The sequence below is a fragment of the Acanthisitta chloris genome, unplaced genomic scaffold, assembly GCF_000695815.1.
Source record: "Acanthisitta chloris isolate BGI_N310 unplaced genomic scaffold, ASM69581v1 scaffold1740, whole genome shotgun sequence".
NCBI lineage: Eukaryota > Metazoa > Chordata > Aves > Passeriformes > Acanthisittidae > Acanthisitta > Acanthisitta chloris.
In genome coordinates this window covers 59800-73345 of record NW_008649727.1, presented here as the reverse complement: position 1 = coordinate 73345, position 13546 = coordinate 59800, and the positions used below count along the sequence as shown (strand labels likewise).

General features: G+C 35.5%; 1 protein-coding gene across 1 annotated transcript in view; it reads right to left on the bottom strand.

The window, feature by feature from the left end:
• LOC103810674 (ryanodine receptor 3-like) overlaps window positions 1–13546 on the bottom strand; it is a gene marked incomplete at its 3' end in the record, with an annotated part of 98413 nt that overhangs the window by 28816 nt on the left and 56051 nt on the right. Inside the window, exons 2-3 of the mRNA XM_009083623.1 lie at window positions 7033–7152; window positions 605–712 (exon numbers count right to left, since the gene is read on the bottom strand). Coding sequence (XP_009081871.1) covers window positions 605–712; window positions 7033–7152 — 228 coding nt within the window. The remainder of the gene's footprint in view (window positions 1–604; window positions 713–7032; window positions 7153–13546) is intronic.

Genomic DNA, 13546 nt, shown 5'->3' with positions numbered 1-13546 from the left:
TGCTGAACTGTGCCTAACTTAGATGGTTATAAGAGTATAAAACAGATAGTATGAATGCTCCATCTAGGTGTGCATACATACATTTCTATATGAATATGGCTTACATACATTCATGCCACATATCCTGAATATATACATATCTTCTAATTGAACTGATATGATTTCCATACATGAAGTACAACAGAAACAAGCATACAGTGAAAAAGAACATTCTTTAGTAGAATGAAAGGTAGACACTGAAGATGGCATTATAAAACTGTGAAAGCATAAAACTAAACTTCCACTCTTTAAGGTCAGTCATTGTGAAATAGCCACCTTCTCCTCAGTTTTAAAAATCTAAAACCTGCAGCTCTGTTAGTCAGACAAAACCAAACCCTAATTTTGAGTAATTTTATATTTACTGTTCTGAATGTAATCATGAAGTGTTTCAGCCCATAAGCATTCTAAACATGTTTATAACTTTATATTATAGTATTGGAGAAATAACATTACAAGAAAACTTCTATGACATGAGCACCTTATCCCAGAAAATTGTGGAAGCAGGAAAGAAATTAGAACAATCCATATTCAGAAATGTTATATTCTTTGAGGTCAATTTACTTACCCCTTCACTAGCATTATCCCCTGTGCTGGCCAGCATTTCTTGAAGGGCTCTGACAGATAGGGACTGTTCAAGGATGAAATTACAGATGCAAAGGTCTGGAGGGACATACTGTAAAATAAACAGTGCAAGAACAGATCAGCAGAGCAAGAGAAACAGGATGAAAAATGTGTTTGAACACGTGTATTTTAATTTTAAAATCCATACTTAATGTTTACTCCTTTATTTTTGAGATACATGTTTCCCTGGATGAAAATTTCATAACTTGACTGTGCAGCAATTTTACTTTTCCTTGAGCTGTATTCCTCATAGTAAAATGAACAATCTTCAGGCTCAAAAGCAAAAACTTTTTCTCCACATATTATTGCTTTCCTGTCTTTTGGAATTATACTGCGAACATTGTATTTGTTCTCTAATGTCATTGATAAAACAGAAGAGAAGGTATATGATCTTATTTGATGTGTATGGTTGACAGAATATATTTATAACTGTAACTAAATGGCAAAGGCTTAGAATCTTATGACATAATAACATGAACTATTTTAGATCTCAGTTGATGTTTTTGAAACATGAAAATTACATTCACTCAAAACCAGCAGACTACTGATTTTTTCAATTTCTTGCACTGCTATATCTAAAGAATGATGGGTTCAAGGGGAGGAAAAATCTCATTGGAAACCATTAATGTATATAAACATGTGGCAGGAAAATACAAAGACGACAGAACCAGACTCTATGCAATGATACTCAGTGAAAGGACAAGAGGAAATTGACACGAAGTGAAATACAGGACATTTTTTTAAACATTATGGAAAAGCCCCTTTTTTTACTGTGAGCATGGCAAACTAGAGAGGTTGTGGAGACTCCATCCTTGAAGATATTCAACTCTGACTTGACAGTGTCCTGAGCAATATATTCTGTCTGAACCTACTCTGAGCAGAGGGTTTAGACTTGATTATATCCACAGGTCCTCTTCAACATTAATGATTCAGTATTCTGTGATTTACGATATACATCATGACTACGAATGAGCTTTAAATATGCTCCTTTTTCTTTCTTAAATCAGTGTGACAAGAGGGAATAAAATTCTTGATAATGCTTAGTTTTAAGGTGGTGAAAAGTGAAAAAACACAACTAAGAGATTTCTAAACTTGCTGAAGTGAAGCCTTTATAGCTACCTATTCAAGTACAATCTCGGAATTCCCACACTTCGATTTCTTCTACACACTCTAATTACACTTTTGAGGTGTTTTCAAACATTTTACTTCTAGGCCAAAGACATAATTTAATTGCATATATTTAGAGATATAGCTATATAATTTTAACATATCATTTGAAGCAAAGTGAACTCTTGTGTAATTTTAAGCAGTAAGCTGTTCATCATTTCATTAACTGCAACAGGAATAACTTAAGCTGTAATACTTATCATTACTCATATCTCTTATGGGGTACTAATTTTTTAGCATTCATGAACTGCAACCTATGTACATACAGAGATAAACACATGCACACAGATTGTAACTGGAATTTTACTCTTTAATAGGTTACATTCAAGGCCTCTCATATAACCAGATACAGAAAGATGTCATTTCTCAGCAACATGAATTGCAAACAAAACAAGGTTAGAATTTGTGTTTCATATTTGTTATAGAAGTCTGGAAAGACTTATTCAGAACATCTTATTGCTACAAACATAAAAATCTACACAACATTAAGTAGTCTCAACTCCCCAATGAACCAGACAACAAAACATCTGAGTAATACTTCATCCATTATTTTACTGCAGGCAAACAAGTAACATCATGAGCGAAAAAACCAAATAAACAAAAACCAAAACAAACTAACAAACCAAAGAAAAAAAGCAGGTGTGTCATCTTGTGGCATCTTTCAGTTTATGCAGCATCCATTTCATTAAGATGTTTTGAGAATGTATGAAAATACACTGTCCTTGAAGTACATTTGAATTAAACAAAACTCACAAAGTTTATAAAGACTTTCTAATTTCAACATGTAACTTCAATTCAGAAACTAAACTGGAAGTTTATCTAGGAAGATATAACATAGCCATAAATATACTTTTAATCAACATCAGGAAACCTCTGACATTTCATCCCATTCCAAACTGAACTTGATATAATCAGCATGATCCAACACCTACCAATTAAACAGAAGTACTCACATCTATTTCGCTGGTCTTCTGCCACATAGGCTGCATTTTGATTTGAAAATTGTGACAGCCCTTACTTTATTGCTATATTAACTTAAGACACACTCTAAATTAATGTCCTCCTAGTCACAGTTTGTATAAAATTTGCATCTTAGGTGACTGCAATTAATTTTTCACTTCTTATTCTCCTTCATACCCTATGAAACACTAAGCTTTATTTAAGAATACAGACACTGAGAACTATGAAATTAATGATTTTTCTACCCATGAGTTAGAGCAGCTAAACTGTCTTGTAAAGTTGTTGTATTACACAATAAGCTAACGCATGCTATCATATACTCCCATTTCTCTAGCTGAATGACAAGAAATTCTTTTTTAAATTCCATTGAACTGTGAAATTTTCCCCTTCTTTAAGTTTCAAAGAACATTTTTAATTATTATTTTAGGAAATATACCTTCTTTTCCCTTGCTTTCCTTTTACCTACTTCTACCTTCTGACTTTTGCCACATACAACTCAGATAAGAACATTAATCATGAAGTTACATCTTTTCATTCTGGAAATAACAGATACACTGGGATTTCTTCCTATCTCGTTATGTTTTCCAGAATAACTTGAATGGGAAAGCATTTCTTTTATTGATTTAAGAATATTTAGCCAAAGTTTAATGAATGCAGAAGCTGTCACATGCACTGCAAATAGATTTGGGATGTCACAAACTGGTCAGCTGGAGAAGAGAAAGAATTTGAAAGCATCACTGTGATTTTCTGCTCTGAACCCCCAGATTTGCAGAGAGTATGACTTCCCTTCTCTTAGCAAGTTTCTTTTGATTATACCTCTAAAAACAATGCTAGATCCCTTAAGCACATCAACACTCAGGGAACTTAAGACTGTAACATCCACCTGTAAAGGGGGTGAGAATAGTTTCCCATTTTGTAAGCATATTTACAAGTTCAGTTATTGGACTTTGGCAACACAAGATATACCTCTACTTTCTATTAATATACAAGACTGCAGATCTTTCTGTGTGTGGCATGGCTTCATCAGTTGCAGGTTTCTCAATGATTTTATCATCGGCATAAATTGCATATGTTAATTTAAATGTGGTCTAAATTGTCAATAATACTCAACAGCATAGCAGTGAGAACATAACCGTGTAGGATTTTATTTGTAACACATCTATTCAATGATGATTTTGTAGGTCCACTATGTGTGCTATTTTGGTATTCTCTTTCTTATTTCATTAACAAAATTTTGTCCCAATGTATATGAAAGTAAGCATCATTGCTAAGGGTTGTTGATAAGAATTTTACTCTCCAATTATCCATGTCAATACTTCAACACTTGTTGTTTTTCAAACAGATGTATCTACATACCTTTTTCCAAAATTATTCTTATTCACAGTCAAGAATAGCAGTTCAAAAAGCTCCTTGTTAAACTTCTTTTTAAAACAGTTATATACAAGTTTTCTGAAGCTCTTAATTTTAATAAAACTTTAGAAATTTCTGTTGTATTGTCTGCTATTAAGATACTTAAAAATGTACAGCAGATCTATGGCATTCTACAGTAACTCATACCATTCCTCCTTTCCTCTTAATAAGATAAGCAACATGCTGTCTTACTAATTGAGATGGTTATCATCAGTAATAGACCACATTGCAACTGAGTTGTACATTAATGAAAAGTTCCCAATCACTGTTGAAGATTTAAAGACAATAGTTGAAGACATGTATGTGAAGACTAACTGGATTTACTTAAGTACATGCAAAGATTAGTGAAGTCCACCAGAGATAAATTATTTGAATGAACTCCTGGAATGATAAAAAATGTAAATTTAGAAGTAGCATAATTTTTCACCTTAGAGATGAACAAGGAATTCTCATACTGCATAAATAAACACTTCGGATGTAACATAGTCATAATACCCAGACTAAAAACAGAATTGTAGAATCAACCAGGTTGGAAGAGACCTCAAGGATCATTGAGTCCAACCCTACCGTGGTTACTAGACCATGGCACTAAGTGCCACATCCAGTCTCAATTTGAAACCCTCCAGGGATGGTGAATCCACCACCTCCCCAGGCAGTCCATTCCAATGCCTGATTACTCTTTCTGTAAAAATTCTCTTCCTCAAAGTCTGCTTTTTGGAAGCCCAGGGTAGAAGTTTTATTGATGGCCCTTCTGGCATCCCTCAGTATCAAAAACTCTATAATTTCATGGTCACTGTGCCCCACACAGCCTCCAACTACCACATCTCCCACCAGTCCTTCTCTGTTTGTGAACAGCAGGTCTAGCAGGGCCCCACCCCTGGTAGGCTCATCTACCAGCTGAAGTAGGAAATTATCCTCTATGCACTCAAGGAACCTCTTAGACTACCTTTTCTCTGCTGGCTGGATTAAACTTCCAGCAGACATCTGGCAGGTTAAAGTCACCCACAAGAACAAGGGCTGGTGATTTTGAGACCTCTGCCATTGAGACAAACACAGAATATGCCTGTGGTCAAAAAAAGCCAAAATTCTGCTGATAGCACCAATCCTTTAGCCACCTATTGATAAGGTGAGTTTTCCTACTCCACTCCTCATCCATCCCTGCGACTGCTGGAACTGTGTCAAACATCACCTGTGCTCCTGTCCCATTAACTAATCTACCCAATATCTTGAAATCCTTTTTAATTACCCTAATGCCTCTTTCGTTAATATCAGATCACCACTGCCAGCCTGGACTACTAGCAGTGGGTAGTAATCAAATTAGCTACTAGGAGGAGCTCAGGGAGTCTTCTACTGATAACCCTTACCTGAGCCCTGGGTAGGCAGCACTTCCCTGTGGAATGGGTCCAATTGGCATATAGGGCCCTCAGTTCCCTTCAGAAGGGAGTCACCTAATACAACTACCCTTCTTTTTTTCTTTATAGCTGTGGTTGTAATGGGTCTCAAAGATGAGGTGCAAGCTGGAGACTCACCAGATGCATCATCCTTTTGACTGTCTTCTGCCTGACTCTCTGGGTCCAGAGCCTCATAACCTGTTTTCAAGGGTAACTGGGGGGGTGATGGGGTCGGGAGGGGATTCTTTTACCTCTTCCATCAGGGACTTGTTTCCATTCCCCCCATCCACTGGCAGGGGGGTCAAGGCTTCACCATCGCCTGCTGACCTTCTTTTGGGCTCGCAGGATGCGCCTCCACCAGTCTATTTCCCTTTCACTCTCCCTAATGATTCTTAACCTCTCTACTTCTTCCTTGAGCTCTGCCACCAGGCACAGCAAATCATTCCCCTGCTCACACCGTACGCAGGTGTGACTCGCACTGTGCTCCCAGACTAACGCCAGACTGTGGAAAAAAAAGAAAGCAAAGCAATCGGAGGTGTCTGTGCCCTGCCCGCTCTGCTCGCAGCGCTCCCTGGGCGGGTTAAATCTCCCGCAAGGGGCACAGCCTGAACCCGCTCAGCTGTGCGAGCCTCCCTCGGGCAGCTGATCGCAGCTCCAAATAGGACCATATAGTAACATTTCCAGGCAAAAAATACAAAGACCTCCACTAAAAAAAAAAAAAAAAAAAAATCAGGAGAAATAAATTATCAGGAAGAAGAGAAAAGAAATAAATACGACTAAAGAAAAAGATGCAGAGAGAGCAAGAGGGAGGAGGTCATCCTCTGTTTGATTTATTCTTAACATTCTGCTCTAGGAGTTTTAAAGTTTCATCTTTTCTCTCCTTTCTCCTTTCCAGCTCTGCTTATGACTCTGGGATTTTTTATTTTTGATTCACATCTCTCTAGCTTCTTGTTTTTCCATTTGCCATTTGTAATCTTTCAAAACTTTTCAATTACATAATAATTCTGGTCCCTGTACTCTTAATTTTCTGACCGATCAACAAAGTGAGAAGCAACACTTTAACACCACTAACAGGTGAAAATGCTTCTAAAATTATCAATCCAGTATATCATGATATTTGTAACTATAGCAGTAATAGGAATATGGATTTTTAGTGAACTTAAACCTTAAGAAGAGTCTGGAGACTTAATCTTGAAAATATGAAGTATTTTAGTTATATGAATTATCTTAGCTACTTAAAGAATAGAGGCTTTTGACTGTTCACAGGTATGCCTCAGAGTATATTTAGAACCTCTAAGAAATCTCATGTTGCAGTGACAGAGAGAAAAGCATACATAAGGTGCATTTAGCATCACATTCAAGAAACCATAATTAAATGCATTTGTGGATAAGTAGGCTGATATTCACTGATCAGTTACATCACTTTAGAGTATCAGCTTCTTACTTTAGCTTCTGATGTTGGTTCCAAAAAGCACAGGCGGTTCCCAAGTCCCTCAGCTGCCAAGCAAAACTTCCTTTGTTCTTTGTGAATACTGGCAACACACTGAAGTACTACTTCATCATCCTGTCACAACACAAAGCACAAGAAAAAAAAGTAAATATTTGGCGGTTACATACACACTATAATGCTGAGAAATCCTGTAACAGAATCTGTTGAAAATTAACTCATTATACACATATAAGTAATATCATGTACATATGCACAGATTCTTTTGATATGTATGTAAACAGAGGTTTATCCATAGATTTATATTCAAGACTATACCAAAGTGACAAAGACTACATCTCATCTCCAAGGCTTTTACAAGTGTTGGGTCCTTCTGTTGCTTTAGCAGTGGTCTGCTGTAGTGCCATAAAACAAACTGTAAGCACATTCTTACTCAGTTTTACTCAGCAAATTATGTTCTATGCCCAAAGTAAAAACCTGTGACTGTGATTTTGCAAACAACAGAAACTAAATAGAAACAAATTTACTCTGTTAGCACAGTAAGCTATCAACACAATTCCTCTGAATGCACAATCTTACCTTCTAAGGTCTCATGTAATATTAGAAACAGCTAAGTACAACCAAAGAATCCAGAGGCATTTTTCAAGTAGAGAGTTCAAATAAGTCAAGATAGTTTTCTCCTCAAAAGACATATTCCAAGAATAAGGACACTCTGGAGTGATGTGAAACAGCCCTACTGTTTAGTTCTCCTAATTATTTTAAAAGCTCTTCTATAAATTGTTGCATAATACAATGCCAAACACATATGCACTTATGAAGTGCCAAGCCCTTATTCACTTCTTAGTATGTGACACTAAAGCTGATATAAGCAACCCAAAACAGATTTAGTATTTGACTATGTCAAAGGTATATATCAAATTAAAAATAATTTTATTTTCCCAAACTTGTCCACTAACTAAGGAAAATACCACCTGCAGACTAGTGAATAGAAGCACTTACTTTAATACAGCATGTAACTCTTCACCAAAAGACACTACCTTAGAAGTTTTTAAGGGGGTGGAAGCTGATAAAACAAGAGTGAATGATATGTCAGTGTGCCCTCCAGCTATAAAGTTATACTGGTGTCAATTATTATTATGAAAGCAGATACACAACAGCCGCCTGTACTGAACTCTGAGATCACTTGAACAATTAGGTTCTAAAAGCAGCACTGCTATTAACAGTCTCCTTATGCAACTGCAATACTATGACAGTAGCACTTCAAATAAAACATGGGAGTGACAAATTCATTTTCACCAAAGGAATGATGTGACACACCCTTTAAAAACAGAATTCAAAAGCAGGTTTTTAATTTGTGTGATTTTGCAAGACTGTGCAAGTTAGAGGGCTTTCTTTTAGGTGACCCTTCACTGCCTACTTACTACAACTAAAATGGACAACTGTTCTATGTATTTCAGACAAATCAGCAGTTACAGACAGTGTTTTTCTTATCTAGCTTTGCATAGCATTTTTAACTGTACAGAATGTTTGCTAATAATTCTAAGATGTATAGTCAAGAAGGAGGTAGACAGAATTAGTTAATCAATGCTAAACCAATATATTTTCTTTTTCCCCTGCTGCTTCTGTTTCCATTTCTGTAAAAAGCTCTCAAATCTTCAGCTTTCAAATTCATTAGTAAAAACATTTCTGCTTTTTACTCTTCAGTGTAATAAGTTGTAAAATACTAACAATATAATTAAGCACTCTTTACTACATCCCTCTCTTCATTAATTTAAAAAAATTGACATCAGAATCATATCTATTTGGTGAGGGAAAATCAGAACATATGTAAGATAAAAAGATAAAGATATTTAAAACATTCTTCATTGTCTGGTTCCTGTATCAGTCTTGGAGCATATATATTTCAGAGATTCAAAAAGAATAAAATACTAAAACATGAATTTATAAATAACATGATTTAGAATAAAATTGAGATTTGCCACTTAGCTTGCACTTAACAGTGGATTACATTAAATTACTTCAATATAGCTCAAATTGTAATTATTCTCCGTACAACATTAAAGTATTCACTACTCAACAGAGGCATGTACATAGTCTCTATTGTAATAAATAATTTTCTAAAATGCAAAATTATGCCTTGAAACTTTTTACAAGGTCATGTAGAGATAGGACAAAGGAGTAACAGTTTCAAACTGAAAGAGGGCAGGTTTTGATTAGATATACAGTGGAACAGGTTGTTCAGAAAAGCTGTGAATGCCCCATCCCTGAAAGTGTTCAAGGCCAGGTCGGATTGGGCCTTGAGCAGCCTGGTCTAGTGGAAGGTGTCCCCACTCACAGCAGGGGGGTTGCAACTAGATGATCTTTAAGATTCCTTCCAACCCAAACCTTTCTATGATTCTATGAACATACAAAAAAAATGACTTAAAATGAGTACATTACTCAAAAAAATGAACTGTTTTTTTTAAAAACCTCATGCATAAAAGGGCAAGAGTTTTGTGCATAATGAGTATTTTAATTTTCTACAATTCAGAAAAATAAGTATTTAGAAATTACACTGGCATCACAAAGACTTTATCAATCATTAATATTGATAATGTCTTAAGAAAGGACTGTAGGCAGAATTCCACATCGATGGTTTATGCTATTCCCCTACATTTCCAATGTACAATTTCATTCATGCTACAATATTTAACAAGCTATGTATTTGCTACATAGAATGAAAAATTTAGAATAAAGTTTCTAAAGAGTGGCAATAATAGTGTATTTCAGAATGTTTTGCACCAGAGTTTTAGAGTATATAGTTCAAGTTCAAGTAGACTGAGCATAAAAGCATTAGTAGAACCTATACAATCTACAAATAAGACAATTACTCACTGTTAAAATTACTCAGTATTATAATGTTCTTACAGAAGCAAGATCATTCTGGCTGAGCTCTGAAACTGCTTTTCTGGTCTGATTATGCTAATGAAAATGAGTTTTATGCAGTTGCTATACTATCATGAAAATGCAGATCATGTCCCAGCAGTATTTTGTTTTCTTGAGTCTTCTCTCACACAAGGTCTAAAATTTTTTCCTGGTAAATTCATTTTCTTCTTGCCTTAGTTTATAAATACACATGGGGCCACAGCCATATAACCTTTATCATCACTTCTCTTACACAGAATTACATCTATTTACTTGAATATACCTTTTTCTAGTATGACATGAAGAGGACTGCATGTCCAATGGGATGTGGAGATTTATATGATGAGTAGAGATGAGTTGTAAGTTAAGTTATATGCAGCCAATTGTCAAAGACAGCCAAAAGCAAAGAAAAAGAAAAACAAGCTACCCAACTTCCTTGAGATCTAGCTTGTTAACCAGGACTTCAACAAACTTAAATTTAAAATTAATAAGTGTTTTTAATGTAATTTTTCTCATCTAGCAGATCGGACATTCCTGTGTTTCGAAATTCAATTTGTTCTAGTCTATGGGAGTTTGAGATGCTTTGGGGCTTGGTTTTTTTGTTGCTGCTTTTTAAATAAAACAAATTTAAAGTGCATATAATCACAGGCTGGAAAGGACCTCCATAAGCAATGGCCCAACACTACACTAGAGAAGGGCATTCACACAAGAAACTGCTTTTGTTATTGTTCCTCAAAAAGTACTACCATAATAATATCTATTCACAAATACAGAGGAACAGCAATTTTAAACTTTTTTTCTGAATGAAGAGGGAGTGAAAGTTCTCCCTCTCTGTCCAGAAATCTTTTATCTGGTTAGAGTTCATCTGTCAGACCTTTAGGAAAAAGACACAGACAAAATAACTCCATCCCAAATTCTAAGAATGTTTATACATAGAAAAACATTGATATTCCTAAAATATATTTTTGATGGTCTGAAATCCTGCAGAATTATCAAGTGTCATGTAGCTAATGTGTCATAATACTGTCCACTGTCCATTCATGTATTCACACAAATGCATGACTTTTGCAAAAAGAAAAAAGACAGCTTTGGAAATTTGATTTCTTGTTTTGAATGTAGGTAAGCACATAACTGTTTGTACTACAAATATAAATTTATTTCTGTTGGCTTTGGCTAGAGATGAAGCTGCAACCTGAATTTACACTATATGGTAACCCTAACCCTAACCCTAACCCTAACCCTAGGCCCTGCGGTCTCTAACCCTAACCCTAACCCTAACCTAACATATGCTGAGAAACAAAGGTATTTCTGATTTTAAGAACAAACAAGCTATCAAAAATAGAACTTGCCTCTTCACAGAAGTATGTCTTTTGTAATATATTAAATATTTTAAAATTTCTTTAACTGAAAACTGTGATTCCTAGCGTTCAGCAATCCAGAATTAAGCACTACACTGCATAAATTTTTAACCACAGTTCAGTGATTCAATACCAAACAGCATTTAGTCTTGATGTTCAGACTGCCTTCCTCCTCAGGTTTCATAATATAAAGTGATGGTGAACTTAAACTGAGCCTCCTGTGATGGAGTAATAAGCCAAAACATAAGCAAAATTGATTTTTATTAATCAATTACTTGTCTTGCAGCAAAGGGGTTCAATGATCAAGATGAATCAATGCATTGTAGGCATGACTTTGCTCCTGCTCAGTTCACTAGTTTTTCAACACATCATTTGAGAAAAAAGAATTTCCAACAGTTAATGAAACTCCTTCTTCATTTATGTTGTATATATATCCCATAATTAAGAATTTTAGTCATTTATATCATACACATAAATCTGTAGAGAGGTTGTATTCAACAACATACACATTTCAATATGTTTCATATTACGAAACACACAACCACCAATACACTAAATATATACATGCAAATTCATAAAATCCTGTTTTTTATGGTAGAACAAGAAGGCATGCCATGTTGATGCTCTTTACAGGCCTGATTACTGTGAGACTGACACTTGCTGATTGTAGAACAGTGTTGCAAAGAAATGTACGAAGTAAAAATCCACAGCCACCTTTATTCTTTGAGAGACAACATCTTACTTACATATCTTACTCCATCACAAAGCACAGGGTATAAACAAACATATATCTTAATTACCATTTGAGCTCTAGCTGCAAACTTCTACAGGACAACATTTCTTTCAAATTTTCTGGAGTAATCTTGGAAAACAAGTAAAGTTCACCAGAAATATACATCTACAGTGGCTGCAATTTTCTTCATAAATAAAGGAACTATAGGCAAAGTTCACAATGGCCTAACCAAAGATGGATTCAGTAAATTTGTTGGTACCCACCACTTCCTTTCACAAGAGGAATGGTCTCACTGAAAAGCTATCTCCATACAGTACTGGTTTTTGCAGAATTTCGTCCAAAATGCAGAGCTTCAGTGCATGGCTAATGTCACAAAATATTTTCAGTCATTTCTAAAAACAAGTATAGGAAATAAAATATTTGGCTCATATAAAAACAAAACCAACAAAAACACCCCACCCCCCCCAATCTTACATTCTTCTGATTAAGAATAGAAGATTATTTCTACTTCAAGCTGGAGCTTGAACAGTGTTGCCCTAGGATATGGAACTGGGTTTTCCTCTTCCTAAGGGGAAAAATCTCTCCTAAATCTGACCCCATTATAAGCATTAGAAGTGGTAGAAAGGAAGGTATGGTGGAAATCCCAATAGATGAACACACAAATCCTTGCTAGAATTTTACATTTGCTAGAGTTTGCAAAGATCTTGACTTCAGAGCAGAGAAGTGAACTTCTTATGCTGCTTATGATTTATTTTCAGTTATCCAGAATTCAAGATTGATGAGCACCATTATTTTCAGGTCAAGAAATTTTCAAAATCAGACACAGTTTTTTGAAATTCAAGTGGATATGACTTCCTTCCATCCTCTGCCTGTCCAGCCTCCAGCCTGTTCTTGAATTCAAGTGAAATTTTAGTTTGCAACCTCTCTTGCTCTGCAGTGATACAGCTCAGCTATATGAAAATCAAATTCTTGTGTTTGTTCTCAGCCTGGTTCCTACATGTTCCATTTCATATTTTTTCCCCCTCATTTTCATACATTCACACTTAGCTTGACTTTCAACTGTTACATCATTTCCAAAAGTCCTTCTAGAATGGTTCACAGCTTGATCACATCCTTGCTACCCTAAATAACTTAACAGTATAACTTACCCTAGGTTAATAAGTCTTCTACCTACTTATCCCTTTTCCCAGGTCCTCTCTCTCTTACCATTCCCTGGTGAACGTGTCAGACAAACTGATCTGTATCCATCCTTGGACACCTCAAAACCCAGCTGAACAATATCATAAGCAACCTGCTCCAGAGATCACTAAAAATCTCAGCAACTGTGAAGTTTAGTGAAATAAATAAATCCAACAAACTGCTTAGGACCATGATAAGTAATTTTTAAACATATATAAGAGTCTGCTCTAAAATGGAATGGAATATTATGTTTCCCTTATCTAACGGACAGAACAAGTAATATTAATCCTAAACTGCAGCAAGATTCAGTCTAGGTATTGGGAAAAATATTTCCTTC